At 42.6% G+C, this 13533-nt stretch overlaps 1 protein-coding gene across 1 annotated transcript in view; it reads right to left on the bottom strand.

Moving 5' to 3' along the window:
* LSG1 (large 60S subunit nuclear export GTPase 1) overlaps positions 1-13533 on the bottom strand; it is a 36863-nt gene that overhangs the window by 2029 nt on the left and 21301 nt on the right. Inside the window, exons 8-13 of the mRNA XM_019839962.3 lie at positions 10771-11187; positions 7957-8058; positions 7676-7819; positions 5814-5937; positions 3451-3530; positions 1727-1900 (exon numbers count right to left, since the gene is read on the bottom strand). Coding sequence (XP_019695521.1) covers positions 1727-1900; positions 3451-3530; positions 5814-5937; positions 7676-7819; positions 7957-8058; positions 10771-11187 — 1041 coding nt within the window. The remainder of the gene's footprint in view (positions 1-1726; positions 1901-3450; positions 3531-5813; positions 5938-7675; positions 7820-7956; positions 8059-10770; positions 11188-13533) is intronic.

Genomic DNA, 13533 nt, shown 5'->3' with positions numbered 1-13533 from the left:
TTTTTGGGACAGAGAGAGACAGAGCATGAACAGGGGAGAGGCAGAGAGAGAGGAAGACACAGAATCGGAAACAGAGAGAGACAGAGCATGAACAGGGGAGAGGCAGAGAGAGAGGAAGACACAGAATCGGAAACAGGCTCCAGGCTCCGAGCCATCAGCCCAGAGCCTGACGCGGGGCTCGAACTCACGGACCGCGAGATCGTGACCTGGCTGAAGTCGGACGCTTAACCGACTGCGCCACCCAGGCGCCCCTCTTTATTTTCTTATGTTAAAAAATCTTTTTTAAATGTTTATTTTTGGGAGGGAGAGATAGAGAGTGCATGTGAGTGGGGGAGGGGCAGACAGTGAGGGAGACAGAGGATCTGAAGCAGGCTGCTTGCGGACAGCAGAGAGCTCGATGTAGGGCTTGAACTCATGAACCGTGAGATCATGACCTGAGCCGAAGGTGGACAATTAAATGACCAAACCACCCAGGTGCTCCTAAATTTGTTGTTTAAAGTGCAGCATATAAACTGTAGCTGTGATGTAAACAATGAAAGTTACTAAAATGTACTGGCTCAGAAAGACCACTAAACAGTAGAAAATATTTGCAAATTATAAATATGATAAAGGTTTTTATCAGAATTTATAAAGAACTCTTACAACTCAACAATAGGTAATTCTCCAAAGAAGATCTACATGTGCCAATGAGCACACAAGATTACCAACATCCTTAGGGAAATCAAAATCAAAATCATGAGACACCACTTCATATAGTAGGATGACTAAAGTAAAAAAAGACGGAAAATAAATACCAGTAAGGATATAAGGAAATTAGAGCCCTCATACCCTGACGGTGGGAATGTAAAATGGCACAGACACTTTGGAAAGTCTGGCAGTACCTCAAATGTTAAACATGTGGTTAACACATGACCCGGCAATCCCACCCCTAATTATATGCCCAAGAGAACTGAAAATCTATGTTCACACAAAAGCTTGTGCATGAATGTTCATAGCATTATTTATAATAGAAAAGGGGGGATGCTTGGGTGGCTCAGTCGGTCAAGCATCTGACTTCAGGTCACGATCTCATGGTTCATGAGTTAGAGCCCTACGTCGGGCTCTGTGCCGAGAGCTCAGAGCCTGGGACCTGCTTCAGATTCTAGGTCTCCCGCCTCTCTCTGCCTCTCCCTGGCTCACGCTCTGTCTCTGTCTCTCTCTCAAAAATGAATACACATTAAAAAAAAACTTAAAAAAAAAATCATTTATCTTATAATAGAAAGGGGGAAACAACCCAAATTCCATCTATGAGAAATAAACAAAATGTGACATATCCACTCAATGAAATATTATTTGGCAATAAAAAGGAATAAAGTACTGATAAATGGATGAACCTTGAAGTCACTATGCCAAGTTAAAGAAGCCAGTCAGAAAAGACTACATAGTGGGTGATTTCATCTATATGAAATGTACAGAATAGGCAAATCTATATAGGAGAAAGCTGATCAGTAGTTGGAAAAGGCTGGGGAGAGTGGGGAACGGTGAGTGACTAATAATGGGTACAACGTTTCTTTCTGGAGCGATGAAAATGTTCTAAAATTATGGTGATGGCTACACAACTCTGAATATACTATAAACTACTGAACTATACTTGCAAAGGGTGGATTTTACACTATGTAAGTTATTTCAATAGAACTGCTATATAATATATGCTGATCAGAAGTTAAAGAAAAACTTTAAAACTTACTTGATGGAAAAAACTTTTGTCAACTATATTTTCAATCTGTTTTGCTTTTTTATTTCCGCCTGGATGTATTTTTAGTTCACCACCATTCGTTTTATTCTCTAGGAGTCGCTGGTGTTGATGCTGAAAGGTCACAGGGTCTCTTCCAGGAGGAGGATGACAGTACAGAAGTTTACCCTACGAAGACAAGAAGCGTTAACAGCACATCATGTGTTGTCTGTGTTCTCCCAGAAGAAAGAAAAATCCTCAAAGAAGACATCTCCGCCAAGCACCCTCTGACCAGCTTCCTTTTTTCAATTAAAAAAAAAAAAAGTTTATTTATTTAGAGAGAGTAAGAGTGTGAACAGAGGAGGGACACACAGAGAGACACAGAATCCAAAGCAGGCTCTGAGCTGTCAGCAGAGCCTGACGCGGGGCTCAAACCCACGAACCGTGAGATCACGACCTGAGCCGAAGTTGGACGCTTAACCAACAGAGCCACCGAGGCGCCCCTTCCTGCTTTTCGATTAACCAAGCTGACTTCTGGTCACCTGCAAATGGAGAGTCCTAATGAATACACTGACTTACCTTTAAAGTGTTCTGAAGGCCTAGCCTGCCCACAGCCCACAGCCCAGGAGGAAATCTTTCTCCTCTGTGTTCCTTTTTACCTTGTTTGCATTTCTACTCACGTTCTTCGGTGCACTTATGTTACTATACTTAGGCTAAGCGTTTTCCAAAATGAAAATCAGGACACAACTGCACAGCAGGATTATACTAATGCAGATGTTGGGCGGTCGCTCACTGGATGCAAATTTCCTGCTTCCCACCATAAACACTCTATGAACTGTGGTTTGTAACTCATCTTCTCATCTTCCACAGTTTTATAAATGGCAAATGAATAAATAATTTATCCATACAAATACTCTACTGATTAACTACTTTCTTCCTGAACTGAAGGCAAGAGAGTATGGATGTTCAATTTTATCCTATGCTTCCAAGGGCTCTGCTGATGTGGCATTCAGAAGAGGGAATCCTCACAACCAGTTATTACGGGAGACCCAAGATGCTTGTTTGCAGAAAGAATTAAGCTTAATACATAACAAGTACTGGGGGCTAATTACGCACCAGGCACTGAGCTTAGTGGTGTGTGTGTCTCCACACACACATTATTCTCATTTACTTCCTGTAATAATCTCGTGAGACAGCTACTATTCGTTCCTATTTCACTGATGAGGAAAACCCAAAACTTAGCACGTCCTCATCTGTGATGTGGACAGACTCGTTATGTATCTTTAATGAGACGACGCACCGAAAACAGCACTATTCTCGGCAGGGCTGTGAGTACCGTTACCGGGCGAACGCAGGGAGAACGGCATACGGACGCTCCGCTCCCAGGAGGGCTGTGACACAGCTGCAAGAGGAGCTGCAGGCGATGGCAAAGCCAGAGGCACGCATTTATCACTTTCGCTGACAACGTGCAGAGAGCTTTCTCTCTCGTAATTGTGCTGTTGGTTCCATCTCTGGCTCACATGATGCCAACTCCCCCGGATCAAGAAAGCCACGCCGAGGCTGCGGATCTCCTCCCGCAGAAGACCCGCACCACCCTTGCCAACACTGGATCTTGCCAATTACAATACACCCTCAACGAGAAAATCCCTCCTTTGTGATGCAACAGGTTGCTGGCGTCTAGGCGCCGTGAGAGAGGAGGCCTGCTCACTCAAGAGCATCGAGGAGCTGGGCTCACTTACACTGACGTAGTCCTTCAGGATATAGCGAGCAGACCGAGGCTGGTCTGGCTGCCCGTGCGCAGTCATGAATCCTCGCATATCTGTGAGGAGAGATGGGTTGTGCGAAACTGAAGTTAGAAGACGGCAAATCACAACGAAGACAACTGAGGTGAAGGAAGTTTAGTCCATTACCACACCAACTATGCATCCTTACTCTCTAGCTTTAAAAAGCAACTGTCATGGTAGAAGACATTCTGGTAGCATTATAAAGACCTCCGACAATCTGGGTGAACGGACCACACTGTTCTGATAGCCTAGCACCAAGGGCTGACACACACACTCAATCTCTCTCCACTCCAGTTATTTCTTTCACCTCCTGATTTTAAACATTTACATACGGAGGCCACCTGTAGAATGCTATGCCGCCACTACAATTAGCAAAACCAAAAGCAATATAGTAAGTCTTCTTGTTTAATAATGTATCTATGCTTTTTCCCAATTTCCCAAACATACAACAAAGATCCCTCTAATAGTAACTCAACTAGAGGGGGTAGCAGAGCCTAGTGGTTAAGAATATGGCCTTTGGCAGACGGGTTGGGTTAAAAATAGCTCCTTCACTTAGTAGCTGTGTATTGGCTCTTTCAGTTCAGAAGAAAATAGTTAGAACCCTAGATCGCACAATACATAAAAAAACACGTAGGCAGATTAAAAATCTAAAGGTACATTAAAAAAAAGACATTACAGGAAAATAGTTTTATCCTTTTAAGATAGGGAAGGCCCTCCCAAGTAAAACACCAAACACCATCAAGCCAAAAAGGAAAAAGTCTGTTAAAATTGTTAATGTATATAGGGCTAAAGAAGTCCTACAAATCCTTAAAAGAACAAAAGATGCATAGAAAAAGGTGATTCCCAGAAGAAACAGAAATGGCCAGCATATGCACAGATGTTCCACTTCATTAGTAAAGATACGCAAATTAAAGTTATTTAGCAATGTCTTATGAACCATCAGAGACTATTCTTAAAAAAAAAATTTTTTTAATGTTTACTTTTGAGAGAGACAGAGACAGAAAGTGAGTGGGTTAGGGGCAGAGGGAAGGGGAGACACAGAATTGGAAGCAGGCTCCAGGCTCCAAGCTGTCAGCACAGAGCCTGATGTGGGGCTCGAACTCACGAGCTGTGAGATCATGACCTGAGCCGAAGTCGGACGCTCAACCGACTGAGCCACCCAGGCGCCCCTGTCAGAGACTATTCTTTACAGACCTGCAAAATGATCTTAGAAACTATACGTATGTGGTCATCCATCTTTACAAACTGGCTTTTTCCTTACTCTGATTTTATCAGCATTAGATGAAAAATCTTAAAAAACGATTACTTTTAGTTTTATCTGAAGTCCAATCAAATGGAAAGTCTGGTGGAGGCCCACTACTGGAAAGAGGTCTGGAATATGAAACTCGGGCTATGCGCCACTGATCAGACACCACTGTAGGCAAGTCATTTCATGCTCTGATTTCAGATTACTCGTCTTAAAAAAAAAAAAGAGGTGAGAGGCGGAGTGATCTTTAAGGTCTCTTACGTGGTTTTGTGACTACACCGGTCTCATCACAAATGCTTAATATTTATCCTCTTTAAAGTCTCTCAACTAAGCTAAGTTCAAGTTAATGTCAAACAAGGTTTCCAAGGGACTGATGGAAGGGGAGGGAGGCTGTTTTGTGTCCCTACCCTGACCACATTCAGCAACGTCCCAATCTGAGGGCTTTCCCTTCCAATGCTGCCCTCACAACTCTCCTACCTGCTCTGACAGCATATTCATTTTCTTCCCAACATCCCTTTTCTTCCCTGTTTGGGAGAAGACTCCAGAAAAAGCCAGCACAGCCTCAATCTGAATCGTGTCTACACCTGGTTATCTTCTAAACAGTTTATGCCCTCAGGGCCTTTTCTTAGAGGCATGTGACAACTGCTGGCTCTTGCTGGTGCTCTCTGTGGGAGCTTTCAACAGTCTGCATCTAGGCATTCAACAGGGAGGGGCCTGACTGCTATAGTGAAAGCAAAGGGCAGACCTGAGGAGAGGCAAGGGATTCAAAGCATCTCCTCCTCTAACTCCAGAAAGCACTTACCACACTGAAGTAAAATGCTACTCACGGAGCAGTCAGCTCCCCTCCCTTACTGCTGCACTCTGAACCCACCACCAAAGCAGCTACCTGGAGACCAGGTAGCTGGAGGCAAGGCCAACAGAGACAATGAAAGCACAAACCTTGGAAGATGACATGACAAATGCCAAGGAAAAATGTAAATTTCTATCTCTGCAGGAGTAGTTGCTCTCATTAACTATGTTGTTACTTTTTGTTCATTTAATTGTTCATGTTTTAAAATAAATCACAACTCACATCCGTAAGCTGTCAACAGTTCTTCTGACGTCGGAGGTCGATGGGGATCTTCATCCTCTCTAGGCTTTATGATATTAATGCCATAGGTAGCTTCTAAAACATATCTCGGAATATTCTGGCAAACATAAGCTTGTCAAGGAATCCATTACCTTGAACTGACCCCTCCCCACCACGGCTTCTGACACATGCCTCTAATTCTGAGACCATGGTACTTTAGCACTCCTATGACCGAAGCCTTTTTATGCCTCCAAAAAAGAAGTACAGTTATTCATTAATTTTCAAATGCTTTCTCTTTAAATACCATTCTACCTTATACCGGCTATTCATGCACATGCCCCATATGCCCCTGAGACCGAATCCAGAAGGGGAGGATCCATGGCTGATTCATGCTCATAGCTTCCACAGAACTCAACCTTATCTGGCTTGTAATGAATGCTCAATACACATCCGATTATTAATTCAAACAGAAACGGAAAATATACAGAAAAGCATAAATAATGTAACAACTATGTTCCCAACTATCAAGAAGTGGTAACAATTTCGTCTATTAAAAATTGTATTACAGGGGCCCCTGGGTGGCTCAGTCAGTTAAGCGTCCGACTTTGGCTCAGGTCATGATCTCAGTCTGTGAGTTCGAGCCTCACGTTGGGCTCTGTGCTAACAGCTCAGAACCTGGAGCCTGTTTCAGATTCTGTGTCTCCCTCTCTCTCTGACCCTCCCCCATTCATGCTCTGTCTCTGTCTCAAAAATAAATAAATGTTAAAAAAATTTTTTTTTTAAAAATTGTATTACAAATGCAAACCTCCGCCAGTCTGCTTCTCCCACTTTTACACTCACATGTATCTATTAATGCAAAGTACTGTTCTGTGAGGTGACAATTTTTACAGAAATGGGTGTCACACCGTATATGTGATCTTTTGAGATCTACCTAGGTTACCACAGGCAGACTTAGCGCAGTATTTTTAACAACCATATACTATTCTATTTTAGCGATATACTGTATTTTATCAATCCTGGCAGATGAATTCTTTCTCATTATTTCTTACAGGAAGAGAAATCAAATTGGGGTAAATAAAATGCGGTGGCCTTCAGGGCAGTCATGAAGAATCTTGTCAAGAACTGTACAGGGACAGAAACTTCACGCTACTTATAAATTAACAAATTGGCATGTCAGTTTCACAGAGTCTCCTTCCTATCTTCCTCCAGCATCCACGGAACAGTAACAGACTAACCTGTTGGCTTGTAAGTAGGGTAATATCTTAAGACACTGTGGTTCTTAACAATATTTTTTTCATGTCACACACTATCCTAGGTGCTTCACATAAGTTAACTATTATGCTGGGAAGCAGCAGAGTTCCTTTTTTTTTTGGTAGGCCTATTTGCATACTTTAAAAGCATGCTGGGATTTTGATTGGGATTGCATTGCATTGCACTGATGTATCAATTTGAGAAGAATTGACATTTTAAGAGTATGAAGTCTTTCAAACCATAAACACGTATATCTCTTCATTCAGGTCTTATCAACCGTGAAGGAGCTGTTATTACTGGCACTTTTCAGAAAAGAGAGTTTCTGGAAGGTTAAGCAAGCTTATCACACAAATAGTCAAATGGCAGTGTCAGGATTCAGGTTTGCAACTCGGGGCTGAGATCCAAGACTGGGCTCTTCCACTGATTCCAGGCGACACTGCTGCACTCAGGACATGAGGTTCTGCAATCCTGATGCTACCTCACATATAAACTTGGGCAAGTTACTGTTAAGTGTTTCAGGTTTTTCAATACATCCAATGCAAAGCCAAGTCCAAAACAAACTTGAAGCCCTAGTGTACACGTAACAACCAGTCTTTGTAAAGCAGAAAGGATATTAGTGACACAGGGGGAACGTGGTCTCTCATTTGGTCAATAGAGAGGATTCCACTGCAAGTCATTTCTGCCTTGGTAGAGACGAAGGATGGCATCACCAGGCCCGGGCAGTCACATAAGCAGAGGCCAGGTTCCACATAGAGAGTCTGAAAGACAAGTGAGAGGTTTACGCTGGGCACACAGCAGAGGAAGGGAAAAGACCACCACGCGAGTGGTGAAGAACTCAGAAAACCCAGCCGGAGGAACTGGCTAAGGAGGAAACAGGCTGATGCTGCAGAAATACCTGAAAATGCTTGGTGTGACCAGGTGTGGCAGACACAGACACTTTCTTGTTGCCCATGATGGTGTTGATTGTGGAACTCTTACCAACATTCGGGTAGCCCACCTGCAAGAGACACCTAAGTTACTAGCGTCTGACAGTACGTGTATCAAACCCAAAGATAATACATAAATAGTGCAACTCCAGCGTGTCTGGTTGCTTCAAAAGATTATTTGAAATAGGTGCTGTCTGTGGACAATTTGTTCCCTTGCAGTGTGGATGTATTTATTCAGACAGGTCTCCAGTGATGCACAGTCAAGCTAAGTACATTTTATTTGTAGAGGTCTTGCTGTAACAGCAGATATTACAGTAAACCTCAGCCCCCTGTTCTCAGCTCTACCCACGATGTCCCATCTTACAGGCATTTCAGTTTCTGTTGTATTTTCCACACTGTGGGTGAAGTCAAGCATCAGATAGGTATTTTAATCATCACAACATACAATCACTTTTAATTTTTAGTAACTTACCAACAAGCTTCTATCTTATTGGTTAACAATGGTAAATGGCACATGGACTTGCTGTGGGTTAACAAGCTATTAAAACTCTTCAGTGAGTCTTAGCAGGATCATATAAAGATTCTCAAATAAATGCTCAAATCATGCCAGTCTTGCTCCAGGCTTTTTCTTAGGTTTTTTTCCCTGTACCTCTAAATCCAATTCCTTCTTACCTGGTTCAAACAATCCTCCGTCAGCATGACTGGAAGATTACAAATACTGATCCCATGGAACATAAAACCCCAAACCTTCCACCCCCAGTACAGGCCTCGTAACACATCACTTCCATTGCTCAGCTTCACTTTGCCCCTCTCCATGCTTAGCCATACTGCCACCTGCTGGTCCATGGACATACTTCCATTCCTGGGGCTTGGTTTAAACCTTTACCTTGTTTGTCTGAAGGCCCTTCCTTCCATTGTCACATTGTACTTTAAGGTGCAACCTCTTACATAAATATGTCAGACAACTGCTCATTAATTTCAATATTCTCATGTTTTGTGTTTATTTATATCTTGATTACATAACATGTTACCATTTGTTTACATGTCCTTTGTTGGGGACAGGGGACTTCTGTTGCTGTCATCTCCCCCACCTCCTGTAGACCAGGCTCCTCATTATATAACTCCTATAGGGCGCTGGATGTCCTCTCTACCACTCCCTACACTTGGAATTAAAAGTTCTGGGAGGGTGGAGATACACTGACTGTCATACCCCAGCAGGACGCCTGGCATGTGGCCGGTGATCAATAAATGTTCACAGAATGAGTAAATTAACCTATTTTCAAGATTTCTAGAGTAAGACATTCAGAAAGTGGCGAGGCTGCTTAGCATGTCCGTAAATGTGAGAAATAAACTAGCTTTTAGGGAAGGTGGGCTTTCTGGTGGCATATGGAAAATGAATTTTTAGCAATAATATATAGAAGTGGAGTTGTAAAGCTAAGAGAAATTAGCTACATTTCCCAAAGTTTATAGCAAGTAAATCCGTTCCACTGTAGAACTGGGAATTACACTAGGTCTGCCTGGCTCCAGGGACAATTCCTTTAACTAGTGTTCTAAAATAAAATGTCAATCTGCTATAATCATTTTAAGTACGCTTTGGGAGGGGGACAGTGCTTCAAAACAATTAGGATTGCTCTACTCGGCACGTAACTTAAAAGCTAGAAGATTTAAAGGCTGCCATGATCTACTTTCTTTCACTGTTTTGTTTTCTTGCTTGGATGGAAGATCTGTAAGATACCTTCTCTAACATCTTACACTTCCTTAGCTAAAGATGGGGCCGTTTGGAGCTCTGCTGTACACCCCTGAGGTTTGGGTACTTCTCACAGCCACCTCTAGAATTAGTGTATATGTAGCTAGGGACGTGATCTCCTTTCCCGTTTTTTGTTTATTTTTGAGAGAGTGCGCGCACATGTGCATGAGCGGGAAAGGGGCAGAGAGAGGGGGACAGAGGATCCGAAGCAGGCTCCACACTGTAAGCAATGAGCCAGATATGGGGCTGGAACTCACGAACTGTGAGATCATGACCTGAGCCAAAGTTGGAGGATCAACCAACTGAGCCACCCAGTCGCCCCTCCTTTCCCCTATTCTTATGCAACCAAAGCACCAATCTTGTTGTACCTGGCCCAAAGATGTTGGGATTCTCCCTAGAATGCATCTGGAACATTTACAGTACAAATTCGCAAGGATCACATGACACCATAAGCCTCCAGAAGGTAAGAATATTGACCTGGAAGACTGAAAATGGTCTTAAAAAGTGCTCTCTTGGGGCGCCTGGGTGGCTCAGTCGGTTGGGCGGTTGACTTCAGCTCAGGTCATGATCTCGCGGTCCGTGGGTTCGAGCCCCACGTCGGGCTCTGTGCTGACAGCTCAGAGCCTGGAGCCTGTTTCAGATTCTGTGTCTCTCTCTCTCTGACCCTCCCTCATTCATGCGCTGTCTCTCTCTGTCTCAAAAATAAATAAACGTTAAAAAAAAAAAAAAGTGCTCTCTTCCAAGTACTTCTTGGGAAGTCACATGACTGGTAGCGCTGAACTGGAAGGAGCTGAACTGGGAGAAGATAATTACTATGAAAAGAGGTATAGCCAATGTAAGCCTTGAAAGAGTACACTTTTGACTTTTCCTGTCACACGGCCTACTCCCACAATGCCAGTGGGCAACAAGAGGGCAATAACGTTCCCAATGATGCCAGAAGCCTGGTTAGTAGTCCCTTGGATTCCAGTGTAGCTACCAATGGATTGGATATAAAGATACCCATGTGGTAACAATCTCAGAACCTATTTCACCTTACCAGTCCAACGGTAAGCTGTCCGTCTTTCACTTTCTTCCCGGTGTGTAGCTGCTTAAAGATCTCCAATAACTCCTGCCTTGACACCAGGTGGCTGAAATTGCGTGTGTGCCTCTTCTCCAGGGTGTTCCTGCCCTGAGCCTCAGAATCCACAGTACAGCTTTCCTTCCTGTCCCAGCCACAGGGCTCTTCGTCAGGGTTGCTGTCCTCTTCCGAACACGTCTGCCAAACTTCCTCCTCCTCCTCCTGACAGTCCTCGTACTCACTGTTGTCTTCATCGCTACTGGCAACTTCACCAAGTGGCGGGGATCCCCCGTCCAGGAGCTGTTCGGTCTCACTGTGAGGATTTTCAGCCTCATCACAACTGGAGTTTTCAGACTCGGTTGTATTGGCTTCTCCAGCACCCTCGTTCACATGTTCCTGATGAAATAACAGAAACCACAAAAGTTCAGAAGGGTAGAACAATGGCATCTTTCATTCTAATGAAAGTATTCAGAGTTGGTTATTGAAGAACAGAGGACAAGAAAAGCCATGAAGGAGACCAGAAAAGGTGAAAACAGGGAGACAATGTAAGTCTTTCAGTGCAAGGACACAACCAAACTATCAACAGTGGTGCCCTCTGGGGACGGGAGGAACAGTGGACTGTCACTTTATGCGTTCCTGTATTATCTGAACTCTGTACAAACAACATGCGTTACTTCTGTAATAGATACATCTTTAAAGAAAGCAAGAGCTTAGAAAAGCCCATGTCAAGCTGAATTCTTTGTCAGTATGCCATTTTACAACGGCCTATAGAACAAAGCATTTCTCGTTAACAATAAAACATTTAACATTCTCTTCTCTGCACAAAGCAAGAAGGGCAGAATTTATAATTTGAGTTTTTTACATTTGCATTTTTAAAGACTGGTTTGCATATTTAAGGAAACTGCTATTCCTTTATAATTGCCTTTAATAAATCAAAGTGCTGTGCAGCACAGCTCCCTCAGGATGAAATAAACAAAACCCAACTCCACATGCGAAAATTATTCACATATGCAAAAAAGAAAAACAAGATAAAAATCATTTACTCTTTAGGGATGTGTAAATTCTTCTGAATTCCTACTGATATTAAAGCAAAACTAAGACAATTTATGGTATTACTATATTGATTTGTATCAACAAGAGTGAATTGGTCTGGATTTAGAAGTGATGCAAACCTGGTATCATCTCTACATTACCTAACGTTAGAATGAGTAATCGTCACAGAAGGGGACACAGGGAGTTAAACAGGTATCCTAAATTTTAGGCAAGCAGTGACATAAACCATCACAGAAAATAGGCATGATTTCACAGTCAGGCCTGGTGAGTCAAAAAAAAAACAGCATGAGGGTGCCTATGTGGCTCAGTTGGTTAAGCATTCAACTCTATGATCTCATGATTCGTGGGTTTGAGCCCCACGTTGGGCTCTGTGCTGACAGTGCAGGGCCTGCTTGGGATTCTCTCTCTCTCTCTCTCTCTCTCTCTCTCGCATGCGCTCTTTGGCCCTCCCCGCTCATGTTCTCTCTCTCTCAAAAAAAAAAAAAAACAAAAAACAAAAAACCCCACAAAACTTAAAAAAAAACCCACAACAAAACAGTATGGCTTCTAACAGAACTACAGAACTGGGAGCAATTTCTATGAGAAATGAACAATGAGTGTAAAGAAGATGGCGTGTCTTCACCGTGAACTCTTCTGGATCATTTCAAAATATGAAAGAAACAGGTAACAATAATGTGAACCAGGGGCACCTCGATGGCTCAGTTGGTTTGTGGGTTTGTATATGGGGCTCTGCGATGACAGTGCAGAGCATGCTTGGGAATTTCTCTCTCTGCCCCGCCCAATGCACGTGCACTCTCTCTCTCTCAAAATAAATAAATAAAGACTTTTAAAAAAGACCCCACCTAAAACTAGAAGCAGTTTAGGTTCAGGAAAAATGAGAAGGACAAGAGAAGGACTTCGTGGCAGTTATAGTAAAATAAAAATAAGGGGAAAGCCAATTTCTTAGGAAAACAGTGCAATTTATCAGATGGCCAAGAAAAAACTAAGGTACTCGGCTTGAAAACTGTCATGCTCTTTCAAATAAGAAGGGGTTAAACAACTGTAAAGGAAGAACCAAGCTTCAGATAGGCGAGTACAGTGATTATCAAACTATTTCTAGTAAGTTCATGTTTGATACTCAAATGACAGATGTGATTACTGATACATCACAACAGTAGTTAGTTATTGGTCTTGAGAAATCATGAAAAACACCAGAGACTTCAGAAGACTTGGGAGGAGTAAATGATGGCTAACTTAAGAAGGAAGAAAGAATATCTTCCATAACCACACACTGTTAACTCGGAGTTGGATATGGGAGTAAGTCCTCAAGGCAGCTGGTGAGCCCTAAAAAGACAGTCATCAACAGGAGGCAACAAGGGTTTCCTGAGAACAGATTATGTAAAAAAGTGGAACGTACTACTTGGTAACAGTTCAGGGAAGACTACAGATGTAGAAACTAATCCTTTTTTCATTTTTGATAATTTAAAAATACAACAACAAAAACCTTCAGTAAGATGCTGGCTTCCAGGAAAGAGGTGAAACAGAAATAGTGGTTAAGAGGACAAACTAGGAAGCCAGACTACCTGAGGATAATAAGCACTTACATTTACTGTTGAGAAGATTAAATGAATAAAATATACAAAGTGCTTAGGATAGTGGTGCCTGGCACAGAATAAACTTTTTATGGGTTAGTTTTTATTAACAATAGTA

This window comes from Felis catus, chromosome C2 (genome assembly GCF_018350175.1).
Source record: "Felis catus isolate Fca126 chromosome C2, F.catus_Fca126_mat1.0, whole genome shotgun sequence".
Lineage (NCBI taxonomy): Eukaryota > Metazoa > Chordata > Mammalia > Carnivora > Felidae > Felis > Felis catus.
This window is presented reverse-complemented; position numbering and strand designations above follow the sequence as displayed.